This window comes from Leptonychotes weddellii, chromosome 8 (assembly GCF_054177405.1).
Source record: "Leptonychotes weddellii isolate Sample4059 chromosome 8, ASM5417740v2, whole genome shotgun sequence".
Classification (NCBI taxonomy): domain Eukaryota; kingdom Metazoa; phylum Chordata; class Mammalia; order Carnivora; family Phocidae; genus Leptonychotes; species Leptonychotes weddellii.
Window position 1 is genome coordinate 95,776,960 of NC_138376.1, and position 26,788 is coordinate 95,803,747.

General features: G+C 44.2%; 1 protein-coding gene across 3 annotated transcripts; it reads right to left on the reverse strand.

Annotated features, from left to right (window-relative positions):
- Positions 1–334: 334 nt before the first annotated feature.
- Positions 335–23,957, reverse strand: HDDC2 (HD domain containing 2). 3 transcript variants are annotated; one of them, XM_081828934.1, is made up of 7 exons: positions 23,809–23,923; positions 22,967–23,116; positions 22,433–22,554; positions 20,510–20,612; positions 16,418–16,486; positions 4,536–4,674; positions 335–700 (listed from the first exon to the last, which is right to left on the reverse strand). In XM_081828934.1, the coding sequence occupies exons 2-7, from the start codon at positions 23,015–23,017 to the stop codon at positions 603–605; spliced, it is 582 nt and encodes a 193-aa protein (XP_081685060.1). In that variant the 5' UTR covers positions 23,018–23,116; positions 23,809–23,923; the 3' UTR covers positions 335–602. The 3 variants fall into 3 exon arrangements, with proteins under 3 accessions (XP_081685060.1, XP_081685061.1, XP_081685059.1); XM_081828935.1 differs by lacking the exon at positions 22,967–23,116 and having other exon boundaries at positions 4,540–4,674; positions 23,809–23,957; XM_081828933.1 differs by lacking the exon at positions 22,967–23,116 and having other exon boundaries at positions 23,809–23,957.
- Positions 23,958–26,788: the final 2,831 nt, after the last annotated feature.

The window sequence follows — 26,788 nt, forward strand, 5'->3', positions numbered from 1 at the left end:
GTGTGCCTGAATTTATCCCCAAATGACCAAATGGATTAGGGGGAGAGGCAGAACCTGTTAACAGGTTTACAAGTCTATGACCAAGGGTCTAAAGCAGGTCACAGTGAAATGAACAATGGGGCTCCACAGAGTGATCCTCTGAACAAAGCAGCATTTCGTAAATTCATTGTGATACATTCTTTTCCTGGATCCTTATCACTAAGTCAGCTGAAGAATCTGTTCTTAAAAGTCATCATAACTTAATTTTCCATCAATCCATGAATCGGGCCTTCAGGGTTATGGGTTATTAGTTTAGAATAAAACGATTTAAAATCTCCAATAAATACGCCAAAGCTTAAGGTTTTAAAAATTTATTTATTTAGTTCATACAGAGCTCCCCCCCGCTGCCCCCAGCCTTCATCCAGGGCATTTTCAGGACCACATCCTGTTCCTTAGCTTCTTTTATTATCCAGATTGTATCACACGTTTCTTACTGGAGTCCAGGCAATGGAAAATAAACAGACTCACATCCGGGGAATCAACACAGCAACAGTGGCAAAACACACCACCACGAAAGGGCAAAACACAATGTCTGTCACAGGAGTGCAGCAACAGAGGACACGTCAGGAGCTCAGCTCACTGGTGGGAGCTGCTATGTTGGCGTTTCTTTCTGCCTCAAGTTCAGAAACAAGCTGGACTATCTCAGGGTGACTGAATTTTCCTGCAAGGCAAGAAGACCGGAAAAAGATGCTGACAAGAGAATCCATCAATGTCTCCAGCTTGATCCCAGGCTTGTCAGGGGCTCGACTCTAGAGATTCACTCCAACGCAGAAGAACACAACTCCAGGTCCTGGGGAGGGGACCACTTGGAGATCATGCTCCATCACCCCAGATGCCACCGAGCACTAGGGATGAGGATCAGACAAAGAACTGTCCCATTAGACAGAGCTAGGGGAGACCGCACCAGGCGGCCTCTGAATGCTTCTACCGGGAACCACAAAGAAACTCAGGACAGCACCCAGAGAACTGAAAGCAATCCCTGTCCGTTCGGAAACTGCAAAGGATGGGGGAACAAAGCACCTACATACAGAAAGACTAGTAGGAAGGCAGAAGGTCTAGGCTGTCCCACGATGCAAACGTTCCTCTTGCAAACACTTCTACACCATACCCCACTGATCTGTGCTGTCTTCCCTGCTCCTCAGCCCTCCCAGATTTCTGTCCTACATTTCTTAGGTTCAAAGTGGCTGGCACATGGGAATATTACACCCACCCTCCTTCCCTATATTTTCGTTTTTTGGTTTTGGTTTTTGTTTTGCCAGTACCTTTTGTTGTTTACTGTTCATTCCACATTTAACTCTGTTCCATTTATTCCCTATTCTCAACCTCTTCTTTGAACGTTCCCTTCACTTTCTTGCGCTGATGTCTGGCTCGTCCTGAGGATATGGCTTTCCCTGCAGCCTTGTCACACAGTGGCCGTTTCCTCTCTCACATGGCTTTTGTCACTGGGCTTGGGTCTGTCCCCTATGTTCCCCTTGCCTCCAGGCCACTCTCTGCCCCACTATGTAAAGCTCATGTAATTACTGCCATTCCACCAAAATGGCTCTTATTGAGGACACACCAATTAGCTCCACATTGCTGAATCCGATGGCTCCTCCTTCCCTCTTGAAACACTTTCTTCCCTTCGCTTTTGGGACCCCTGATTTTCTCCTCTGAAACCTATTTTTCCCCCATCTTCTCCATCTAGTGGCAACTCCATTCTTCTATAGTTGCTCAGACCAAAATCCTTGGACTTCTCTCATAAACACCGCCACACAAATCTTGTCGAACTTTATATTCAGAATATATCCAGAATCTGACCACCCCTTCCTTTTTCTACCACTACCACCTGGCTCAAACCACTAGAAGACTGCAATAGCCCCCAGTCAGTCTCCCTGCTTCCAGCCCAAGTGACCCTTTCAAAACATAAGTCAGATCATGCTCGTCCTGCAGTCCACCTTCTCCAAGGGGTCCCCATCTCACTCAGAGCCCACGCCAACCACCAATACTGGCCGGCGGGCCTCAGCCCACTTCTCCGGCCTCACCTGCAACCCTCTCCTCTCATCTACCCCCACAAGCCACACTGGCCTCCACGCTGTTCCTCGAACACATAGAGTTTCAAAAAGAAAAGAGAAAAAGCCTTAAGTGGTGACTGAATTAGAGAAATAAAAATGTGTTATCAAACTAAAGCCTTTATGTCCCCTTCAAAATCCTCATAAGGGGGGCACCTAGCTCTCAGTCGGCAGAGCACGCGACTCTTGATCTCAGGGTCACGAGTTCAAGCCCCATGCTGGGGGTACAGATTACTAAAAAGAAAAATCCTCATAAGGTCACAATGTACATCTTCACCTCTCCCTAACTAAACTTGTTTTTTCCTTCAAGCATTATTGGGATAAGTAAGAAACCACGCCTTATATCAGTTACATTACTTACAATTATTAATTTTTTAATAGAGTGGTGCATCAGAGTGGAAAGTAAAGTGAATTTTAACCTAAACTCAGCTGAGGAAGCACTATCCTCTTTCTCAGCTCCAGTGTCTTCCTCAATAAAATGTGGAGTTTAAACCAGATGACCCTCCTACCTCCGATTTTTTGATTCTACTAGGAGTCTCATGTTTCATTTTCTATTTTTCACTGTGAATGTATCAAAATAGAAAATGATAGCGTTAAAATGCAAAGCACCACACAAACATGACTTGTATTTCAGTTACATTATTGGCAAAATATGCTATCCTGGAACCCAGTCATTGCTTAGAATAGGTTTGCAAACCTTTGCTGTAAAGAGTAACACAGTAAATACTTCAGGCTTTGTGAACTATGTGGTCTCTGTTGCCAGCTACTCAATTCTGCTCAATTCTGCTGCTGGGGTGTAAAAGCTGTAAGACAATACATAGAGAATAAGTGTGGCTGTTTCCATAAAACTTTATTTATATGAACAAGCAACAGTCCAAACTTGGCCCATGAGCCATAGTTTGCTGATCCCTAGTTTAGACTGCTATTCTATTTAACTGAACTCAAACATTTCTGAGCACCACCTGTAACAAAAACAGATGAGACAAACCTGGTCTTGGCCCTCAAACAGTTTACTATGGGGTAGAGTGAGCAACTGGGGGTTTGGGAAGAGACCCAACAAGAAACATCACTAAAGAGAACGCAAGTCAGACTGTCACAACACTGTGGAAAGCTCTAGACCAAATGCAGATTGAGCAAAAAGAAGGGAACGCCTAATTCTGAGAGGGATCAGAAAAGGAGACCAGGGAGAGGAGTGGCCTCAGACTGCACAGCTGTTGAGCACAGAAGTTTTGAAAATGAAGATGTGATAATACCTATGTCTACAAAGGAGGAAAACACTGAGTCCTGCAGGATGAGCTCGTGAGCCTGGCTGGCGGAGTTAGGAAGTAATGACAAGAATCCAATACAGAAATAAGGAGGGCCTTGTCTGACGCAGAGGAAGTGGGGCTGGAAAAGAGGGAAGGAGAGTCGAATCAACCTCATGATGATGCACATCATATCCTGGAGCACAGCCTGTGAGCTGGGAGCCACGTGACGTGCCGAAAAGTCCCCGACGGGCCATCTCTAGCAGTGCTCTCAGGGGAGACGGGGGCCGAGCTGAGCCTGAGGAACTCCGGGGGACGAGAGACGGAGCTGTGCTCCAGGGAAGCCCCACGAACCCCAGCCAGTACTCCTACAGGCTCTGAGCTTCACCAGAAATTGTATCACAATGAAGACAGTGAAGGCTTATTGCCCAATGATGCTAAGCACTTCACACGAACTAATCCGCTAGATCTTGAAATACCTCTATAAAGTAGATTCTATAATTATCCTTATTTTAAAGATTTTTTTTTTAAAGTAATCTCTATACCCAACATGGGGCTCAAACTTACAACCCTGAGATCGAGAGTTGCTTGCTCCACCGACTGAGCCCGACAGGTGTCCCTATAATCATCCTTATTTGAATAATACGGAAACTAAGGTCCAGAGCTAGGTTAAGTAATCTGCTGGAGGTTACATGGGTTATATGGGGCAGAACTAGAACCAGTTGAACGCCAGGTCCGTGCCATGAAGCACTATAATGACAATGGTGACTTCACGGTTTGGGGTTTTCTACTTTCAACATCTTTTTTTCTACCTCCATCTTCTATGACTTTACTTCTATAAAGCACTTCCAGATTATAAGGCACTTTCACAGACATTCTCTCTTTTGAATCTCAAAACCCACCTCTGACTCAAGGAGGGTAAGCTTTATGCTTTCTATTTCTGGGGGAGGGCAGAGAGAGGCCAGGGCAGGCACTGCCCGGGGCACAGAGCCAGCTGTGACTGTGACCCTGGCTTGTCGCTCAGAGCAAAGGGCAGCAATGCTCTCACGCGCCAGGCTGCCCCTCACCAGGAAGCCCACCAATTCCCTGTGGAAGGAAGCGTCATTAGAAGGTAACAACAGCGGATCCCACTAACGCGACGCCAGTCACTACGCTAGGAGGAAGCCCAACTAAAACGGTGTTTCCTGAGGACAGCGCCGAGTACCTGCCGTGGAATCATAGAAGTCCTGCAGCCTCCCAGGTTTGCTCTCCAGGTTCTCATACTCGGAGGCCTGAAGAATCATCTCACATCGGTCCAGCTGCTTCACAAACCTGGCTTCTGCACTTGACTGGGTCTCATACTCCTAAGGACGAAAGCAGCACCATGAGAATCAGACTCGCAGCTAAAAGCACGTTCTGTACTGGCCACCCCTCCCGACCACGCGCAAGCCCCTCACAGAGCCGCGGCCTCCGACACTTCACCGCTTGCTCTCAGCCCTCCGGGCAAGAAGGGTGCGCTCGCCGTTCTGCATCCTCCGCCAGATGCCTCCCAAGTCTCTTCTGTTCGCATCGACACTCCAGGCCTCCTTCTCCCCGGCTGGTACCGTGTCTTCAGGATCATTATTCTTTCATCCACCGCAGCGGTGGAGCTCTTTTTAACTTCAAGCTAATATTTCATCGCATGCTTCTCAAATTATTTCCGTCCCCACTTAAAAACGGTCAAGCTTCCTTTTCAAGGGCATTTCTAGCTTTCTTACGGAATTTTGGCTGTCCCTTTACAATGGAAATCTCTGTCCTTGCTTTCCAAACAGGTCCCCCTGGGGCGCGACTCCGGAGGACACGGGCAGGATCTGCGGGTTCTTCGCGCAATGGCGCGTGCACGCGCACGTCCTGGTGACAAGGGGGTGCTGAAGGCAGTGGTTGGGGAGCGGCTTTTTTGTCTTTCCTCTGCCTTCTGGTCCTGCCCTCCTCAGTGCAGACCCGAAACAAGCGGCTCCGGGAGGGCTGCTTCGTAGAGCATGACACATGTCACACAACCCCAAGTCCCAATTAATACTAGATAGAATCGTTTTTCTATTAAGACCAAAGTGTTCCCAACTGGTTTCCCTGCAAAGTGCTCATTTGTAATTCCACCCCAGATGTGTCTGGATAATGAACCTGTCATGCTTTCTTGGCAGGGTGATGTGATGTGACTCACTTAAGGTTTCTCGGTTTTTATTAGATGCCTTATTCTTATAAAGGCAGCTATCTGGATTTTGATAGAGCTGACAATTGTACAGGGAAATCGTTTTAATATGAAACCAAATACATTTTGTTTTATTTCAAAGGCACTTAAAAATAATTATTTAAATGCTTATTCACATTTATAATTATATATTTATATTTAATAATTCAAGTTCATTATTCAACAAAAAAGAAGTCGAATATACTCAAGGCATGGCAGTTCAGGATTTTTCTCTATTGAAAGTAAGAAAAAAAGATTTCGAGACCATTAGGAAATGACCACCCACTGTATAACAAATTCTGGTGAAATTACACGTTTCTTTTAAAAATATAAATTGTTGGGTTTTTCCTCAAAAAGTAATGGTACAGGCATTTCCCAATTTCATTTTCCAACAATGAGGCAGGGCAAGGAGAACAGTGAGGCCAAGAAAGCTCTAGAAGTAAGAAGACGCCATGGCATCTTTGGGGAACTTACTGCAGGCAGTTTCTCATGACAGGATGCAGAATTAATTGCAGGAGGAAGAGGAGAGAGAAGAGGCTGAAGCGGGGAGGAAGGGTCAGCTCCTGAAAGGCCTTGCGGTTTGTGATAAAGGGGTTTCAGCTTATCCTGCAGCTACTGGACATCACTGAAAGGGTTCAGGCCAGAAGGGTCATGATCAGACATTGTAGAAAGATCATCTTACCCTCAGTGTGGAAAATGGCTAGACTAGAGGCAGAGAAATCAGGCTCTGAGACTTGGTAACACCAGCAGAGCAGCTAGGAGAATCTGGTCTGGCCTAATCTCGTGGCAACGAAGATGGAACAAGTGGGCAGATTTGAGAAATACTAAGGGTGAAGAAGTGAACCAAAATGTGGACATGAACGAAAGGAAAAGCTAAAAATGACTCCTTAGTTTCTGGCATGGGTAACTCAAGAGGGAGCTAAGGGGAGAAACAGACCCAAAAAACTGACAGAGCAAAGAAACAGCAAAACCAAAACCTAATGAATATTTATAACAAAACTACGGAACATAACATTACCATGAATCACAAAATATACATTAAGTGGGGACAAATCACTTCTAGGCATGAGCCCTGCTTTCCATCAGCAGGAGCAACAGGGCATCTGATGGACCTGAGAATAGGAGAACCTCAGCTCCAGGAGCAGCTGACGCAAACCCAGCCCTGGTGAATTCGCCAGTCTGACCTGCTGGGGCTCCCTCCAGACCAGGGCCCCATAGAAAGAGAAACTGCTGGGGGTGGAATCAAAAGTGAGTGGCGTAAGGATAACAAGAAGAAGAAAAGAAAAAGTCCAGATAAAAGTGGAGAAAGAGAACAAAGCCAGGGAATCTCTGAACGCAGGCCACCATATATTAAAACAAAACAAAACAGAGCAGATGAGGAAGCTCTGTGAAGTTCAAAAAAGTTATCTGGGGGCGCCTGGGAGAGCTGAAACCTGACTCTCGATTTCAGCTCAGGTCACTATCTCAGGGTCGTGTGATCGAGTCCCGCATCCCATCCGGGTTCCACACTCAGTGGGGAGTCTGCTTGAGATCCTCTCTCTCCCTCTCCCTCTGCCCCTTTCTCCCCTCTCAAATTAATAAATACCTTTTTTTTTTAAGTTATCTGAACCAAGTTTCCTTCCAAAAGTTTGGGAAAACTAATTGTGTATCAAAATGAGCAACAGAAAAAGCACAGAGATGAGATCCCATACAAGCCTACCAGAAGATAAAAAGAACAAGGAGCAAAATGACATCTCTACAGATAAGTCACATCAGAAAGACATCCTTAATTTTTTTTTAAAAGGATCAAATCTATAAGAAACTACTTCAAAAAGAACTAAAAGATGCTAAGGAAATGTTAAGACATGAAAGAACCATATAAAAAGCATTAGAGATAAAAGAAAAAGTCATTTTTGCAGTGAAGGCTAAGCAAATAGAAACACAGGGATATTTAAACATGATAAATAATACCTCAAGAGAAATAGAAATTGAAAAGGAAGTTAGGTTTAAAAGTCAAAAAGAAATGAAGAGGATGTAAAGGATCTGAGGGAAGGTGACAAATATTAAAGACAGGCAAAGAAGAACCAACATTACAGGTATGTAGGTGTTTTGGAGGAAAAAAGGACACCAAAGTAAAAGATAAACTATATTCAAAAAATTTTTCTTGAAATTAATTTTTTTTAATTTGAAAGTATATATTGAAAACACACACTAAGTAGCTAAGGATATTAACCCAGAAGGACCAACACCAAGACACATTCAAATAAAATTACCATATATATTTTTAAAAAATCCTTTGGACACCTATGCAGAAACAACATTGGACATGTAAGGAAAATAAAATTATTATTAGACTTTGCTTTATGACCAAAGAGAATGGGAGTAATGTATTTAAGATATTCAAGGAAAGAAACTGGGAGCCAAAGATTTTATAAAACTGACCTTCCAGTATAAAGAACAGAGAGGCAAGTTTAAAGCATATTGTTCCTGTGAGCCCTTCTTGAAGAACCTACAAGAGAACAAGTTTCAGACAGCCAAAATGACCAGGACAAAATGACATAAGGACGGGTAGTGAGCATCAACAGGTACTTGCAGAACTAAGATTCAGCGAGGTGTAAGAACAATATGTTATGGTTAATGTAATGTAATGGTAACGTAACAGTCTAGAGTACAATCTAGGTAGAGTACAACCATAAAAAAAATACAGAAGAACGGAGACAGCATAGGCAAGACAATTTTTTAAACTGTTTTCAGTAATCAGAATTGATGATGGTGGTATATACAATTGTTACTCTGAGACGGGTACATGTGTAGAGAAGGATAAAGCCTATATAATCAGGATTCCTTGTGTGGAAGAAAGGATAACATAGAAGAGGTTAAAACATACCATACAAGAGGTTAAGTAAAAACCGTGCAGTACTGTATTTGAATTGGAAATATCACCATGAACCCACGAGGAATACACACATGTATATCCTAACTCTGTCCGTTAAAAAGCATAAGAACAATAACCAACTCAGTAGCAGCAAGCACCCCACTGCACATATTGTGGTCTTGAAATAACGCTGCCTATTGAAACAAAAAAACAAAACAGGAGGTCTGGCTGAAGCATGCTCAAGATGAATGAGGCTGGATTACTGTCTTTCCTGCTATCAAGGAAGCGACCAAAGTCAAGTTTCTATCCCACCTTTCCTATATGAACTGCAACCAAAGAGGAGATGAGGAAGAAGCCTCTGCTTATACAATTATTTCAGCTACTAAATGAAAACAAGACAAAAACATTAGTATATTACAATTCTCAGTGCATCAAGAAAACATTATGTGCCTCAGGATAAAGAATCCAACACCATCTACAGTTTTGCCAAAGATTTCCAACGTGAGTCTGATCCAGGTTCTGGATTCAGAGGCCAATCTACAGAAAATAAAACAGAGGAACAGAACTGCATCATGAGTGTGCAAAACCCAGACTATGGAAAACTCTGTAAGCCAAATGGTCTGGATTCTTCAACAGATAACTTGAAAGAAAGAGAAAGAGATGGGGTGGGGTCAGAGGGGAGGGGCAACTGTAGATTAAAGGAGATTTAAAAGATATATTAAAGCTTTAAAAAAATGGACAGGATTAAACTACAATTTGGGATGACCGCTTGGGTGATAAATCCATGAAGAAATTCAGGTGATCCCTGTGAAAATCAGGGCAGTGGTTACTTTTGAAGGGAGTGGTTGGGCTTGGTCTGGGCACAAGAAAGGGCTTCTACAGGTGAGTGGCACAGTTCCAAATCTTTTTGTTTTTTAAGATTTTATTCATTTATTTGACAGTGAGAGAGAGAGCACAGCAGGGGGAGCAGGAGAGGGAGAAGCAGGCTTCCCGCAGAGCTAGGGAGCCTGATGCGGGGCTCGATCCCAGGACCCCGGGATCATGACCTGAACCGCAAGCAGATGCTTAACAACTGAGCCACCAGGCACCCCGGCACAGTTCCAAGTCTTGATGTAGGTGGTAGTTACAAGGAATGTTATCCTTCCAGTACCTCATTATGCTATACACAGGTGTTTGTGTCCTTTTCTGTGTTTTACTTTTCAATAAAATGGTTTTACAAATAATAAAAATGGCTGAAGAAAATGAGGATGCCATGAACCGGTTGAGCAGGATATTTAGGTGGAGCTGCCCATTAGGCTGCTGGATTTGTAAGTCTGGAGCTTAGGAGGAAGATTTTCAGGAGAACACTCAGAATAATCAAGATGTGACCACTGAAGCCTGGGAGGAGTGTGTAGAAAGGAGAAGGCCAAGGACACAGCCCTGGGAAGGGACCACCGGCTCTGACCAAGTCTGCCAAGGAAGAGGAACCCCTGAACAAACTCAGAAAGAAGAGCCCGGAAGGTACAAAGAAAATCAGGAGGGAGCAATGTCACAGACCTGAGGGAGGAGAGAACTTCACCAAGGCGAGGCAACATCTTGCGAGCGGCCCGGGGGTCAGGGGGCCCCCAGGCAGAGAAGGGCTCGCCAGATGGGGCCGCACAGAGGCAGTCTGTGACCCCGGCAAGAGCCGTGCATGCGGGGCTGAGTCACACGGCGGGCTGGGGGCAGTGGAGACAATGCTTATCTATCTGGTGGCGAAGGGAAGTAGGGAAATGTGGTGTCCAGGGAAGTTTATTTCAAAATAGGGTACGGAAACATTATTTACAAGGCTTACAAACCAGCTGAAAAAAGCTCCCATCTGGAAGCGTTTCTTTCCTCATTGAAGGAGGCAAGATTACTTGCTGTCACGGTGGGGGAGGAGAGGCAAAGCAGGTGGGCGAAGAGAGGGATGGACAGGTGACATGGGGCCAAAGACGGAGAGGCTGCGTGGTGCCTCCCGAGGAAGCGCTGCAGCCCTGAGGCTCAGCAGAGCCTGGAGGCCTGGATGGGGAGTGAGTGACTCCAATCCCTAAAGTGGCGACAGGAGGGTCCCTGCATCAGCACTCCGCAGCCTCCAGGTGGGACCAGGGAAGCCAAATTATCGAAATGACTCGGACTGGGGTTCTGTGGAGCAACAGAAGAACAAGGAGTTCAAGCAGGAAAGAGATACAGTCTGGGTCCTAAAGGGAAGAGAAAGGAAGGAAGGGACAGGGAAGCCACAAGTCTCCTCCCTCTTCCTTGGGGACCGGTTGGCCCGACTGAAGCATTATGGGAAGTTTCTCTCTTGCATCTTCCACTTTCCCACCTCCTAGTGACTCCCCCTTGGGGACCCAGGATCCGCATGTTGCTCTGCATCAGACTCCCCAATAAAATATTGCACCTGAACTACAAAGTGTCCTTTGTAGGGAGACTTTTTTTAAAGGGTACCTGTTCACCCACTGTATCTCCAACTGACTGAACTTCGGGCAACGTGGAGAAAATTCGGGGTGGGATACAATCCCGGGGCAGGTAGGTATGCCAGGCATCCTGGATGAGGAGCAACTCCTGCTTTGTCTGGGGACTCATGGCATATTTCTTTAAAGTGAAAGGCAGGTGGTGGGGTGAACATCTTTCTGTGATACTTTGAGAAAAATGAAAATGTTTTCTCTTGACTTGCTGATATTTGATTTCACACTTCTATGACAAAGATAAATTATAATCAAGGATGTTTAATTGCATTAAATAGACATGACCCTCTGGGCTGAAAGCTATTTATAGTGGTGAACAGCTATGATTAACATTTCAGCAATCAATCAACTAGCATTTCCTATGTAACTGGTACTAGTCTAAGTTCCCCAGTTACAGAATGACCGTATTTTCTTAAACCAAAATCAGAGCATAGAGACTGGAGAAGGGGAAAGATAGAGCTTACCATGCGTCAGGCAATATTCCAAGTCCTTTCATATATTAATTAATTTGATTGCCATACAACCTATAAAATAGGTATACTATTACTGTTGCCATTTTATAAATGAGGATATTGAGCACAGAGATGTTCAGTAAGTTGCCCAAGATCACACTGGTAGTAAACAGAGTATCTGAACCCTGGAAATTGGACACTGAAGTCCAAGTACTAATGTTGGACATGAATTATAAAAATGCTTAAGTTAATATGAGAGTCTATATACTGGGTTGAATAGTGTTCTCCAAAAATTCATGTCTACCTGGAATCTATGAATGGGATCTTGTAAGATCTCTGCAGATGTAATCAAATTAAGATAAAGTCATACTGGATTCGGATGCACCCTAATCCAATGACTGGTGTCCTTATAAGAAGAGGGAAATTTGAATATCAGATACAGACACAGGGAGAACACCACTGACTATGGAGGCCCAGACTGGAGCGATGTGTCTTTAAGGAAAGGAATGCCAAAGCTAGAAGAGGCATCTATCAGAGGGGTTCCCCGGGTGGCTAAATGGGTTAAGCGTCCAACTCTTGATTTCAGCTGAGGTCGTATCTCATGGGTTGTGAGATCAAGTCCCGAGTCAGGCTCCTCATTGAGCATGGAGCCTATTTAAGATTCTCTCTCCCTCTGCCCCTCCCCATCCCACTCACAAACGCTCTCTCTCTCTTAAAAATAAATACATAAATAAATAAGTAGAAATAAAAATAGAAGAGGCATCTACGAGAAGCCAGGCAGAGGCAAGAAAGGATCCTTCCCTGGAGCCTTCAGAGGATGGCCCTGCCAACACCTTGATTTTGGACTTCTAGTCTCCAGAACTGTGAGACAATAATTTTCTGTTGTTTAAAGCCATCCAAATTTCTGGTAATTGTTACAGCAGTCCTAGAGAGTCTCTTACTACAAATAAGTAACTGGTATGGTGTCCTAAATATGATAAAACTGTAAGTGCTTGTTCAATTAACCACCACACTGCATCATGATATAAAGAAAATGTTGAAAATGTTGAACGAGGAGGCAGGCTTTGTCACCTGCTACCTAAGAGACCCTTGGACACGGGTTTTCCTCTAGTTTTACAGAATTCTAACAGACACAGTAAAGAATCAAAGAGACAGAATACAGAGATAATTAAAAAATAGGTAAGAATATTAAAGTAACCACTACATAGTACCAAAGGTATTAGAGAGAGGAAAAAGAGAGATAGAGAATGAATTAGTTTTCTAGGGCTGCTATAAAAAGAACCACATACTGGGGCTTAAGCAACAGAAATTTATGGTCTCATAACTCTGGAGGCTAAGGTCGGAAATCAAAGTGTTGGCAGGATTGGTTCTTTCCAAGGGCTGTGAGGAAGAATCTGCTCCAGGCCCTCCTCCTTGGCTTATAGAAGGACTCCCTCATGTTCACATGGTGCTCCCCCAATATATGTCTCTGTGTCCAATTTCCCCTTTTTATAAGGACACCAGTCATATTGGATTAGGACCCAAACTAATGACCCCATTTTAACTTGACTGCCTCTGTAAAAATTCTAACTCCAAAAAATTTTTTAGATCCTATCTCAAAAAAAAGAAAAAATTCTCCAATTATCATTTCCTCATTGGAGAACACTTGAAATGATATAGTTATATTTCAAGATGAACAATAAAAATTTGAAATATAATTATTAAAAAAAACCTCCTTCACAGTATCAATAAAAAGCCCTGTCAATTCATTCAACAAATATTTATTGTCTACATCGTATATTTTATTTTACTAGGTATTGAGAATAAACTATTGAATGGAGAAGAAAAAAAAATCCTATCTTCTAATTAGGTCTTATTCGGAGGTACATGTGAATTTTAGGGGTACACAATTCATCCATATGATGGAGAGAAGAGGGGAGAGGAATATCTTCTTCTGAGGTACCACGCCCAGAGCTAGGCTTTTTCGTCAGATGATTCTGTGGGCTGTGAGAAACATGTATTGTGGAAAGTGATACTCCAGGTTCCTCAAATTTAGGCTTTAACAGGAATAGGATGGGGAGAAATGGTCAAAGAAATTAGGGATAATTCTAATGTTTAACACTCTCTTTACAAAATAATATTAGGTATTAGAGATGTCCATTTTCCTGCTCTGTTTTCATGATTTCTAAATAAACCTAAATATACCTGTGCCCACTCGCATCGGCACCCACATACACACGCACACTCTTCTGTGGAGAGTAAACACTGGGACTTCTATTTATGCTCAGTCTGTACCTCCGGGCCCTGGTGACCTTACCCTCTTGACCTGAGGCAGCTACTTCATTCATAGGGGTGTACGAATTGGTTAAGGAGAGTTTAAGAGCCATGAATACTATTCTCTGTTGAATGAATTTCTGTAATTCTGTCTGAAAAATGTGTTACTGCTTATTTATATGGTCCTCATTTTGCCCCCTCTGGCTCTTAATAGAAAAACGAGCTCCCAACCCTTCTAGAGCATGCAAAGATGACGTTCATGTCAGAAAGCAAAAAAGCTCACAATTTCTCTCCCCCGCATCAGTCAACATCCCACAGTCTCACCAACAAAGTAATTTAATTCCTTGCTATTTTCTTTTAAACTCTTGGCTGGCCCGGCAGCAACAATACTCAAGGAGGACTGTCACATTCCAAGTGGCCAACTGTGTACTTGGCCTGAGATCTTCTTTAACAAGCTTAATTAATTCAACCAGTGACTTTAACAAGATCATAAAACTGTCACTAGTTTGGGGGGTTATCAAGTCACTTAATGCTCTGTATTTTATTTTATTTTTATTTATTTATTTATTTTAAAGATTTTTTTTATTTATTTATTTGAGAGAGAGAGAATGAGAGAGAGCGAGTACATGAGAGGGGGGAGGGTCAGAGGGAGAAGCAGACTCCCCGCTGAGCAGGGAGCCCGATGCGGGACTCGATCCCGGGACTCCAGGATCATGACCTGAGCCAAAGGCAGTCGCTTAACCAACTGAGCCACCCAGGCGCCCAATGCTCTGTATTTTAAATTTTTTCCAAATCCAAAGTCTTTTTGGAAGCTACTTAATTAAATTAAAGGAGATTTTGCAGTAAATTTAAAGTAAATTAATTTTCGTCATTAAAGTAAATTTTGCAGTAAGCTTTTTTTAGCCAGTTGCTGATGGCTAACTGCGAAAATAATTTAACAGATACTGCCACTCTGTTTACAATAATTAGGAGACACAAGGGTACCAATTCTTATAAAAGGTTTTCAAATTCTGGGAGTCTTCACTTCTTAGAGACATGGGATTAGTTTCATAAGCTCAGGGCCATTTTTTTTTTCTTTCTATATATGAAATGCAACCCAACTCCATTCTATTATTCCTCAATTCATAGTGTTCCAGAAGTTCACTTGCAAGTACATACTTTGGCACAAGGGACTCTTTTCCCTGAAGCAATTCTGTTATACCTAGTAACAGACGCCACCTGAGCCAGCCTCCAGCTAGATACCATGCATATTTTGCCAGATTTAATTTTCACAATTATTTGGCAAGGCAGGCATTAATAGGCCACAGTCTTTTACCTTAAAACCTGTTTCAGTTTTCAGCATATTTTTAATTTAGAAAATAATATGGTATGGATAGTACATATTACAGAAAACCCCTAGTGGAGTCTAGGGCAGGCTCGGTTGCCAAACAGATGAATATTTCTACATCAAAGCATACTGATTTTCACACCAAGGCCGGGGGTGGGGGGTGGCCCGGGTGTGGGGACTCTATAAACAGCCTCATGTTGATTCAGGTTAAGATTTTACTGTGTGAGGTCAAGTTAGATCAGGTTCGTTTTTTTTTTTAACTGGCTCCCTGAATTCTGTAGATTTCCTCATTGTGGCTAAGGGCATGCGGAGCTGTATTCTCACGTTCTAGGAGAAATAGGCCCATGAGAGCCAAGCCACTCAGCCGAAGTAGGTGGGATCCAAATCCAGGTCTCTCCAGCGGCAAGCCCTGCCCTCTGCGTCACAGCCTACAGCCTCACAAGGGAAGGATGCTTATGTCATCCCCTAAACCAGCTAAACCATAGCAATGACAGCCTGCCACAGACTCTAACCACGGAGTAAAATGGCATTCTTAGGAGAAACATCTATCCAGGGTTCAACAGCGACACTTCCCAACTTGCCCCCCGTCTTCCCAAGTCAAGGAAAGAGCTGATCCAGCGTGCTAGGCCTTGGCAAGGGAACTCTGCCAGCTCTGAGGCTCGGGGGCGAGCCAGGCAGGGTGGAGGCCTGAAGATGTGAAGGGAAAGGTGAAAGATCAGCCTCTGAAGGCAGGAGTGGCGAGCAGAGCTTTAAAGGAGCCGGGAGGAGTGAGAGTATGAGGTAGTGATGTCCAAGGGTAAGGCGGGGGGCTAAGGACTCAAGCAAGGAATGGCCAGTGTGGACTGGAGGGAGGTGAGAAACTGCAGTAGACAAGGGTCTGTTTGCTGTTGTTTTTCCTCCACAAATGAAAACCAGTGCTAGGAGGAGGGGAGCAATGGGAGCACAATGGCTTTCTTTGCTCTTTCCACTCTTCCTGCCCTTTCCGTCCAGCCAACCCCTATGCCGTCAAGCACTGGAGGGGAGTGAGCACCCACAGGGCCGCGCTCTGCCCTGGGCTTCATGGCAGCACTTCACTTGGACCTGACTCAGAACTAAACAACGCTTCAAGGTTTCACAGATGGGCAACAGACTCAGAGAGGAGAATATGCCCAAGGTCAGAGCCAGGAAGTGGTGAGGGCCAACGTTCTTTCCAAGGACCAGAAATGGGTGGGTGGGTGTGGGGTTGGCAGGCGGGGGGGCGGGGGGGGCGGAATGGGAGGGGAATGAGAGCAATGCAACAGGAAATCCAGGGGGCTCTGAGTCAAGATCTGTACCAGGCATTATGGCGTCAAGGGAAATGGGGAAATTGGAGAGAAGAAAAGTTTCTGTTAGCCACGAGAAATTCCTGCAGCAGCCAGGAGGTAAGAAACAGACACAAACCAGAAAGTAAGTTAGAGACAGCTTGTGATGATCATCTAAGTCAACTAAAACACTGACGAGCCATATAAATTCCATCACAATACACTTAAAAGCAACGTATCATATACACTTACTTCCCAAAGTTCATAAAGTTCCTTTCTGAGATCCTCTGGGAGGAGCTGGGTTAGCTGCTTCATAGCTTCCTGAAATATCAAACCATTATTTTAATCATGATCACATTTATCTAGTTAACAACTCAACTACAAAAGCCGAATAATGGGCTCAAACTCTCACAAATAGCTCCCCAAAGGGCAGCGGAGTATTGGACTATATTTACGGCTTACAAGGAGGGCAGTTGTGAACATTAAAGAAACGTGTGTATTTATTCATATGGGCTTCGCTGAGCATATGTTTTGTGGTCTGCAGCACACCAGACACCAAAAGGACAAGGAGGAGGGTGTGGGATGGTTACAGAAATATCAGAAGTGAGGCCAAGGATTTTACATCTTACTGATGAATCGCAAGATGCCCACGTAAATTTCAAACATAAACATACTAAAGTTCAAAACAAACCTGAGAACAAGAACAGGAAAGTAACACTGAATTACAAAGCTCAAAGAAATTGTTTGTATACTATTATATTCACTTTCTATTGTTAATACTTTTATTGCATAACACAAAGCACTACACAAATGGGCAGTTATTGTCATTAACATAAAGGAAATGACACAAGAGTATTTTGTAGGCTCACACATAGGCTGAAAGGGGATATTAAGAGATAATTAGCAGGACCCCTGGGTGGCTCAGTCAGTTAAGTGTCTGCCTTCAGCTCAGGTCATGATCCCAGGGTCCTGGGATCGAGCCCCGCATCGGGCTCCCTGCTCCGCAGGAAGCCTGTTTCTCCCTCTCCCACTCCTCCTGCTTGTGTTCCCTCTCTCGCTGTGTCTCTGTCAAATAAATAAATAAAATCTTTAAAAAAACAAAAAACCAAAACCAGTAACAAATATGTTGTTGCTCTCTTCTTGAAAATTTAACAACGATTTTCTGGATCTATACTCCTTGATATCATTTGTTATTATACAGTCAGACTGCACTTTCGAGACCTCCGAGGTAGTCGATATTCCTTGTTTGGCAACATGCACCACAGAATTGTGCCTACCTTTTTAAATGAACCCTCCGAAAATGACTTCGCTCAACTCCGGGGTAGCTGGCTGCGTATGCCAGACTTGCCCTCCCCGTGGTGAGCCCTGCCACTCCCACTTCTAGAAGGAGTTTCGCCTTGTCCACACACAGTTAGGGTGATAATTTTCCTAGCTTCTTCCCGTTAGCAAAGCATGCCAAGAATTTGCCAAAAGTCCTGAGCTGAATAAGCTTTCAGCAAACGTCTTGGGTCACTTTTGCGTCAAGCACCCAGAAAGCATCCTGCATCCTTCAGACACCATTGGTGGGGCTAAGCAGCGAAGGAGTTAACTGCAAACTATAGATTCAAATGGGGTTTGGGACCTGACTCACCCGTGACTGGCTGTGGAACCCTGAGCAAGGTGCTTAACCTCTTTGTCCTTCAGGTTTCGCATCTGTAAAATGGGGTGAATAATGGCATGCATCTACCTAAAGGGCTGTCGTGAGGATGAAACAGGTAATACAGACAAAGCTTGTGGTATCTGGCACATAATCAGCACTCTATAAAATGTTCACTATGTTTTTCAGTTTCTCTATTTTGCCATGTTCACTCCCATAATAAAGCTTGGTTCTTCTCCTTTTAACCTCTTGGTTCTTCAGCAACTTTTAGCAACTTTAACCCTGGCAGATACATACCTACCATGATTCTGCCTTCTGACTTCATGTTTCTCTCTTCAAAAAGCAATATAACCTGCTATTGCTATATTCCAGCCTCAAGTTCCATCCTATGGGTTCCTGATGATCCCTATGAGGCACTCGGGTTATAATATAAAGTTTGTTTTATCTTGTTTAGGAAGGGGATCAGACAATAAGTATTGCTTTTGGCCCTAAATTTTTTCTTCCATGTCCTCATTTTCCCTTTCATCTTAATACCTGCTCCCCTCCAAAACAATCAGCCTTCCAAGTTCACCAAGTATTTTCCCTCCCTCCTACTTCAGCTTAAGCCTTCCTGATGCAGTTGGCTAGCCTCTGGGCAAATCATGCTGCCTGACTCTCATTATGTGCATTCCACCTTGAGCCAAGAAACCCTCATTTAATTATCTTAATGCATGGTTCAGACATCCAAATCTTGCTCATAAACACCATCTGCATAAAGAATTGTTCACCTTCCAGATCTTTCTCTCTGTTCCCAAATCCTAACCAGCAGCAGGAAGAGGCAATGGACTACCAGCCCTCTTCCAAGCCTTTGGTTTCTTGTCTAAGAACCTGCAGTTCTTCAAGATGCTTTCCCTGTCCCTCCTGATCATGGCCTTGAGTCCCCTGGGAAACACACGAGTGGGGAGCCGCCAGGAGGTATAACGAGGCCGGAAAAATTCCCATCATTGCCAGGATAGGGCGTCCAGGAGGGCAGAAGCACTCTCTCTGTTCATGCCGCACCAGGCCCCTCCACGAAGTGTCACCGGCCAGGCCTCACTTCTGTCAAAACAGTAGCCGGTCTTCTCTCATCTCCAGTGGCTGGAGAACCTGCCCATGGACTCTTTTTTTCTCCAAAAGACTCTGACTTGCTCCTCTGTGGAGGAAGCCTCAAGTTCATTATGTACCTTCATGGGGACAGTTTGTCTTTTCTCCCTGCTCTGTGTCACTTTACGGTCTCTGAGGACCCTCTGGTACTTCAGTGTACCATTTCTCCTCCACAATGTCCACACTGACCCTTGAATAAAACTACCCCACATCCTGAAATGAGCTGTATAATTAGGGCGTCTTTTTCCCCATCCCTTTCCTCTATGTCCTGTCATCGTTCGACATCCTCTGGTTCAGGGCTAATTCCTTTCTGCCACTTGGTATCTTGAACTAATTGCTTTCTTTTCATATTAATTCTGCCCATCAATCCAGGAACTCTTTATTCACAACAGTCTAGACTCCTATAGAGAAACAATGTCTCAGCCTTCTCCCTTTTTATAGGCTGTCATGATGCTGAGCTATATTCTGGATCTGTATTTTGGCAGGAAGAACTCTTTCCTTACACAATTTTCCTTGTTCCCATAATGTCGGAATTCCTGAACTGGTATTCCTTGTGGAGCTTCTTGCCTCTGGGGTGATAAAAATACAGCTGGCTACTGAACTCCAGTCTCCCCCAGCTCTGAGAACAACTATTCAAGCTCACTTGCCCTGTTAAAGAATTTTGATGAAGGATCCATCCACTTAGCAATTTAGGACCAATCTCCTATAATAAAAGTAGCTTGCAATAATCCCCAAATTAAGAACCAGCTATTCAACATTAAAAAAACAAAAACAAAACAAAACAAAAACCAAAACACAAAACCTTCCTGGATTTTCCAACCTCTGCCTCAAATATGTCTTTCTCCTTGGCCCTGGGCTCTGGATTTAGAGCCCAAATTGATATTGATTTAATATTTTTTTGATGTTCATTTCTTACTATTACAAATATTTTTTGTTACTTCTAACCAATAAATTAAAGGACTAATTGAAAATTCGCAAGTAATTATAATAATGATTAGACTTGTGATTTACAGAACTTTCTTCCAAAGAGCTTAACCAGGATGAGAATTCCTTCCAGTTCTAGCTACTTCCCTCATTCTAATGAAAGCCATACTATCTATGTCCACCTACTAATGAGAACAGAAACCCAACAGTTTCCTGTCCCTGTGTTAGACAAGGCTGGGAGCAGGCATGTACTCCTGATCTCGTGTTAAACAAGGTTGAGACCAACCAACACCAGGGTGCTGCTTACGCCAGGAAGACATCCTTGCTTCTGGAAGTTAAGACCATCAACCACCCAAGTAGAGTAAGCACTAACAGCTTACTCCTCAAGACTCTCGTTAAGACTCTGCCTCACCAGTCCTGCCAATCCAAGGCTTTTCTGTCCTACACTCTGTGCAATCTAACTAGCGGTCCGTCTCATAAGATCCATCTAACCATCCTCCAGCCCAGGCCCTTAAACTCTATAAATATCCTCTCCAGATTTCCCCTGCCTGAGACACTGCTCAAACTCTGCCAAGGTGCTCTCTCTTACCGCCACGGGTCCAATAAACTTAGCTTTGCTTCAGCAACAGGTATCTCTGGTGGAGTTAAGAATTAACACTGACCTCTTCTCGCCTATGTTTTTCTTCTTTGGGGATGTTATCTGCTGGTGCTATGTCCCCAACGATGCATTCTGCCATATCATGAACCAGGGCTAGGCGTACACATCTGACCAGGTGAGAAATGGTGAATAATGACACAAAATTAGATTCACTATAAGTTCTTTCTCTAGACTATTTTGAAGATGCATTTTTTTTTCTTCCACCCTCACAGGGTATGTTAATGCAGTATTTTCTAAAGTAATTATATTCTACTAGCCCACAACAGTCTGATTCAAAACTTCTAGTGAATACTCAACACAATAATACATGAACGCAGGGGAAATTGTTAGCATGGATTTTTTTTTTTTTTAAATGGCTGGTTTTTCAAATATCACTTGAAAAGTTTGATAACTTCAGATGACAAAGCCAGGAGGAGATGATCCGGTTACAGAATTTACTTACTGATAAAAAATTCAGAAACAATCATTTCCCCAATATACTAGTTAGATGTCAAAAATGAGCCCCTCATGGAGAAATGGGTGGAGTAGGACAGATCTGGGTCCAAATCCAGCAACCATTTATTAGCTGTGTGACCTTTGCCAAGTTACTTAATTTCTTTAAATGCTCGATTCTGTCAGCCTTCATTTTGTCACCTGTAAAAAAGGGACAGTAATACATCTTAAGATTGGTATAAAAACTAAATTTGATCATGTGTGTTCCTGGCACATGTTGATCATTAAGCAAATGGCCATGATTATCAGTAATAATGATTAGTGATGAGGATAATCACTGTCAAAATAATGGAGGCAGGTCATGATATAAACGCCCCTGTTCCACGTGCCTACTATTTCCAAGGCAGCACAAGGCCTAACAACCTCCTCACAGGTGTCCCACCTGCAGCCTGTCTCTGTCATCTAGTTCAAATCTCCAACTACTCTTAGGTTTGTTATCTCTATTCCCCACCACGTTTGTCTTGTACTTTTTGCCAAAAATCCCACTTCCACACCATCTACAAAGTAACAGGGCTCCTCAACTCTAATGAACCTTTGCTACAAATCGATTTACGTATCACTTCCAAAATAGACTTTCATTTCCTACCATCGGGGCTTTGGTTATACCCTCCTCTCTGCACACTATGCCTTCTGCTTCTCTACCCCGTCAACTCCTCAGATTCATTCCACCCTCCTCCATTAAGATCACCCAAGAACACGTGATCTCTTCTATTAGAATACCTTGCTAGTTTTTCCTTAAACTTTTTATGTATTTATCTATTTTTAAAGTAATCCCTAAACCCAGCATGGGGCTCAAACTCATGACCCCAAGATCAAGAGTCGTGCTCTACCGGCTGAGCCAGCCAGGTGCCCCAACCTTGCTAATTTTTGAATATAACTAATTTGGGGCTTTTTATAGAAGACAGTTGGGACCTGTGTCATCCATGGGAGATTTACTTACTGTCTTAATATTGTTCGGAAACTCTGTCCTGTGCTCAAAAAGCATTTTAGACACTTACTGACTGAAGGACAGGATACCTCTTTCTCAGCTACATCTTGCAAATACCCCTCCAAAAAGTCACCCCACAAACAGGTGCTAGTATTCATGAAAGGGGCTAGATTAAAGCACACAGCATCCTAATACAATGACAGAATTTTACACATACCACACCTCACTGTCAAGGCCCTGGAAATCCTAATATCACACTTACGTCTTCTCGAGACCACGGCAAGCTCTATCACTTGCCAAGAGAAAACCCAGAATGCAGTTTACAATTGAAGAAATCACACACGAAATTCCCCTTCCTACAGCCTGAACCTGTATGGTCTGCCGCAAATAATTTCTCTTGACAGATCAACTAACCTGCAAGAATTAGATAGAGGCGTGAGTCATGAGAAGCGGTGCATACCCACAGGCCAGAGATGCTAACAAGCGTCAGAGTTCACATCAGCTTACCGGTCCTTGTTGAGATGGTCGTCTCTGGTGACCAGAGCCATAACTGCCATCCTGTACATGTGATCTGATACACTCTCTGGCCTCTCCACATTTCTGTATACCCAGCCAGTCCGGGGGACTCTCTGATGAAAATGAAGAAGAGAAAGAAGCTTATAAAAATAAATATTTAAACTACCTGCAATGCTCTTCAAGGGAAGTCCAAGAAATAGGGTATAGAAGCAGGGTCATGGTTTCAGAAAGTGTTACCAAAAAAAATGCTTAACTAACCAAGTGATCAACATCTGGGATCAAATAAACCAGTGGGGTCAGAGAATAAGAAAGAGGGAGAAATAATTCACAGGTATACAATGCAAGAGTCCAACAGTCAAGTTACTGTGCATTACTAAGGTGTAAATTATGGAACATATACGAGTCCTTTAGACATAAAGATAAAACTGTAAAGTATTGTGTTTTTCCTAACTACAAGAGTTGGGACTTTTTGCCTTCAAACAACCCCATTCAACACGCGCAGAAAACACCGGTGAAAGCTCTGAACTTGAACAAGTGATAGACTTCCCAATTTGGAAGCAGAAAGGAGGAAGGCATTTCTAGTTGGTCCTGCTACCACCAGTCATGATTCTGCCTTTTGTTCAGATCAGGATGTGATCTTGTGAGACTGCATTTTCTCCCCAGGAGTCTGCACTTCTAAAGAATTGTATAAACAGTTGCAATACGGCAGGACACAGATAATCTGCTTTTAACTTGTAGAAATTCTGCAAAATCACCAATTATGGGTAGAGGAGGCTAGAATGGAAAGGAAGGCCGCACAGGATACAACTCCAGTGTGCACTATATAAAATCTTCTGTTAAAAAAAAAAAAAGTCTTATTTCTAGAAGTAGCTAACAGGCAGATTTAAGGCACCCCACTTAAAATCTGCCGGACTGACGGATTCTGCTCTTCCCGCCCGCGGCTCAGAGGCCCAGCAGAGGGGTCGTGAGCCCCATGTGTACTCAGGACAGAAGCAGGCCAGCACGGAGGGTCCCACACATCACCGCGCTGGCTGCTCTCCAGAAACCTCGCGAACGGCTCCCCAGGCCGGCCCCCGCCTCGCACCAGGCTCGCCTCCCCACACAGGATTCTTGCGGTTCAGGCTCTACCGAGCCTGGGGTGGGCCCGACAGCCCCGCCGCGCTTCCTCCGCCCACCGTGCAGACGCGCCCCCCCGTCTTGGGGAGCTTCTGGGCCCACCCCTGCGAGGCGGGGAGGCCGGAGGGAGGGGGCGCGAAGGCCCCAGCCCCCGCGAGCTGAAGCTCCGGGGCGCCGCGGCCACCCCCGCCTCTCCCCGCGCGCCGCCCGCCCGGCCCCAAACGGCCCGGCCCGGCCCGGCGCCCGCTCACCTTGAGCTGCCCCACCAGCCGCAGGAACTGCAGCAGGTTCCGGGCCCCGCGGCCCGATAGGGCCGCAGCGGACACCGAAGCCATGCGGCCACGGGTCCCGCAGGTCGGAGCAGGCCGCGCGGCCGCCTCCTGAAGCTCCTCCCCCTCCTCCGCCTCCTTCCTCCCCCCCTGCACCCTCTCCTCTGCTTCCTCCCTCTCACTCCTCCCTCCACTCCTCCCTCCTCTTCGTCCTCTTCCCTCCCCACCCTTCTCTTTCCCTCCAGACTCCTTCCCCTCCCTCCCTCCTCCGCCACTTCCTCACCGGGTTTTCCCAGACCCTTGTGGAAAAGAAGTGTTACACCTTCCTGGCCTTGGTGGCTGCCCCCCAGGCATTGCACCCTCCCTGGCCGACCGAATTTTGGTTTGTTTGCTAATCTCCATTTGTTTGCTAATCTCCACTCAACTGAACGCCATCAAACTTTTAACGGGATTGCAGTTGGGTAGGGGAGAGGCGGAGGGTGGTGTGCCTTTGGAGGAAGCGGAGGGTTCTGCAGGATTGGCCGAAAATCTTGCCTTTGAGCGACTCCGCGTCTGATTGGGGGAAGAAATAAAGAACTCTACTTCAAGGTGGGCAGTCTATGTACATTTAACCGAGGCACAGGAAAGTAATTTAGGAGAGACAAAAGCACTGAGAGAATTTGGGGCTAGCCATGAACGGCTCCGGAGTGAAAGCAATCCCATGGTGAAATCACAGCCTCCCTAACATCTCAAGCGCTGAAGAATCCCCTTACTCCAAAAAGCTGGTCAGGGTCTGTCTCAACCATCTGTCTTCATTAAATCATCGTCTTCTTTTTTTTTTTTTTTAACATATAATGTATTATTTGTTTCAGAGGTATAGGTCCGTGATTCAACAGTCTTACACGATATACGCAAACAATGAATCATGGAACACTACATCATGAACTAATGATGTATGGTGATTAACATAACATAATAAAAAAATAAAAATAAAAAAATAAATCAACAACCAACATCACCAGTTTTTAAAGGCATTTAGCGGACATGCATACAGAAGGACTCAGGGAGAGAGGGTAATGTTGAGAATAGACTCTATGGGGCAGGGAGGAAGTAGAGAGATCATTTAGGAGACTATTGAAATAATTCTCTGGGGAGATGATTCGGGTTTGGTCCAGAGTGGTAGTAGTGCAGGTGGTGAGTGGTTGTTAATTTTGTATACACCTTGAAGGTAGGACTAATAAGAGTTGTGACAGATTGAACATGGAGTATGAGAGAAAGAGAAGGATGACTCCACAAAATTGGGCCTAACTGGGAGGATGGAGTTGCTATTTAGTGAGCTGGAGAAATTGCAAGAAGAGTAAGTTGTGGGGAATCAAAAGTTTGGTGATTGGGGTCACTCAACATTCAGAGTTCGGAAGTCGAAGTAGTCAGTGAGGTAGGCAGAGGACTAAGGGACATTTGTGTTCTAGGAGCCAAATGAAGAAATTACTTCAAGAAGGAAAGAATGTGGCTGCTGTGTGTTAGTTTGTTATGATTTTCAAATCAACTTGTTTATAACAAAAAGAAAATTGTTTTTAAGAGTAAAGTTGTTTTGATCAAGAATGAAATAAGCTGTGACAGAATATTGTCATCTCATCTATTGTTGTTTATAAGCGTTCTGGAGCTTAGCTGCTGAGGGGCTGCACTGGGGGCTTATCAGTAAAAACATACCAAGAAGCAACTATGGCAGGTGGACATTTAGACTATAAACACCGGGAGTTTGTAAGGACTATCTGAGAGTGGTCTGAGCAAGCTGATTCTCTTTGCTAATCTCAATAGCCCTTAAAAGACCTTGGGGCAATTAACTCCTGCTACTCTAAAGGCAATTCTGACCTTCAGCGGCAAAAGCCATTCAATAGTAAAACCTAAGCAGGGGCAGGCCAAGGAGATCTTCTTGCCCATCAACAGGGCCACCATCGTTCCCTAGCAGTGTGCTCTAGCAACCAGGGACATCAGCGGTTGGTTGGCTAACCCAGCTCTCCTGAGTAGCAACTTCACTTCAACTAAATTTGGGCTTTATTTCCTTTATCTTCCCTGGCCTGGAACAATAGTGTGGTTAATTTATCATTGTTTTGGAGGATGTTATTTCTTTATTGGGTATTAAGAGATATTATCCTGTATGTTATGAGTTTATGAAATTCCTGCGGTGAACCTGTGATAAATAAATAGCTGGCACAGACAAACTCAACTCTGAGGATTAATTTACCTCCCCCAAAAAACAGTAGTCAACCAAGTCAATGTTATGTTGGATAGGATTGAGATTTGACTACTGGATTTAGCAAATTCAGTGTCATTCGTGGTGGTGACAAGAGCAGTTTCAATGTAGAGGGGCAAGCAGAAACCTAACTGGAGATCATTCCAGAGAAAACAGGAGAGAGTATTGCGACTCATTTCAAATAGAGTGGGGCTACTAGAGAAGAGGTGTTTTTACTGTTGTTTTTTGTTTTGTTTTGTTTTTAAGAAAGAAGGTTTATAGTATGTTTATTTACTGATAGAGGTAATCTAGTAGTGAGTGAAAAATTCATGATGTAAGAGACAAAGAGATAAATGCTGGAATGATGGCCTTGAGCAGATAAAAGAGGATGCAATCCAGTGTACAAGTTGAAAGATTAATTTTAGGAATATGGAGAATTCTTCCATAGTACAGGAGGAAAGAAAATATATAGTGACTAATTACTGGCAGATGTGGTCGCAGGACATTGTAGGGTTCTATTCTGATTGCTTCTATTTTCTCACTGAAATAGGAAGCAAAGTCTGGACTAGGTTATGCTGTAGTAACAAGCAGCCTCTGTATTGTAGCAGTTTATCACATCAAAGGCTTGTTTCTCCCTTGCTAAATGTCTACTGCTGGTGAGCCCAGGGATGCTGCTGTAACTCACCAGGAAGCTAGGGGGCGCGTTGTGCTCCTCTATGGCTGAGACGGGGGGGGGGGGGGGGGGGGGGG

Excerpts from the sequence above, each read along its gene's own strand:
- HDDC2 (XM_081828933.1), bottom strand. The coding sequence starts at position 23,892 with ATGGCTTCGGTGTCCGCTGCGGCCCTATCGGGCCGCGGGGCCCGGAAC. Across the intron at positions 22,555-23,808 it reads GGCTGGTGGGGCAGCTCAAG|AGAGTCCCCCGGACTGGCTG; the intron begins GTGAGCGGGCGC and ends CATTTTCATCAG. Across the intron at positions 4,675-16,417 it reads AACTTTATGAACTTTGGGAA|GAGTATGAGACCCAGTCAAG; the intron begins GTAAGTGTATAT and ends TTTCGTCCTTAG.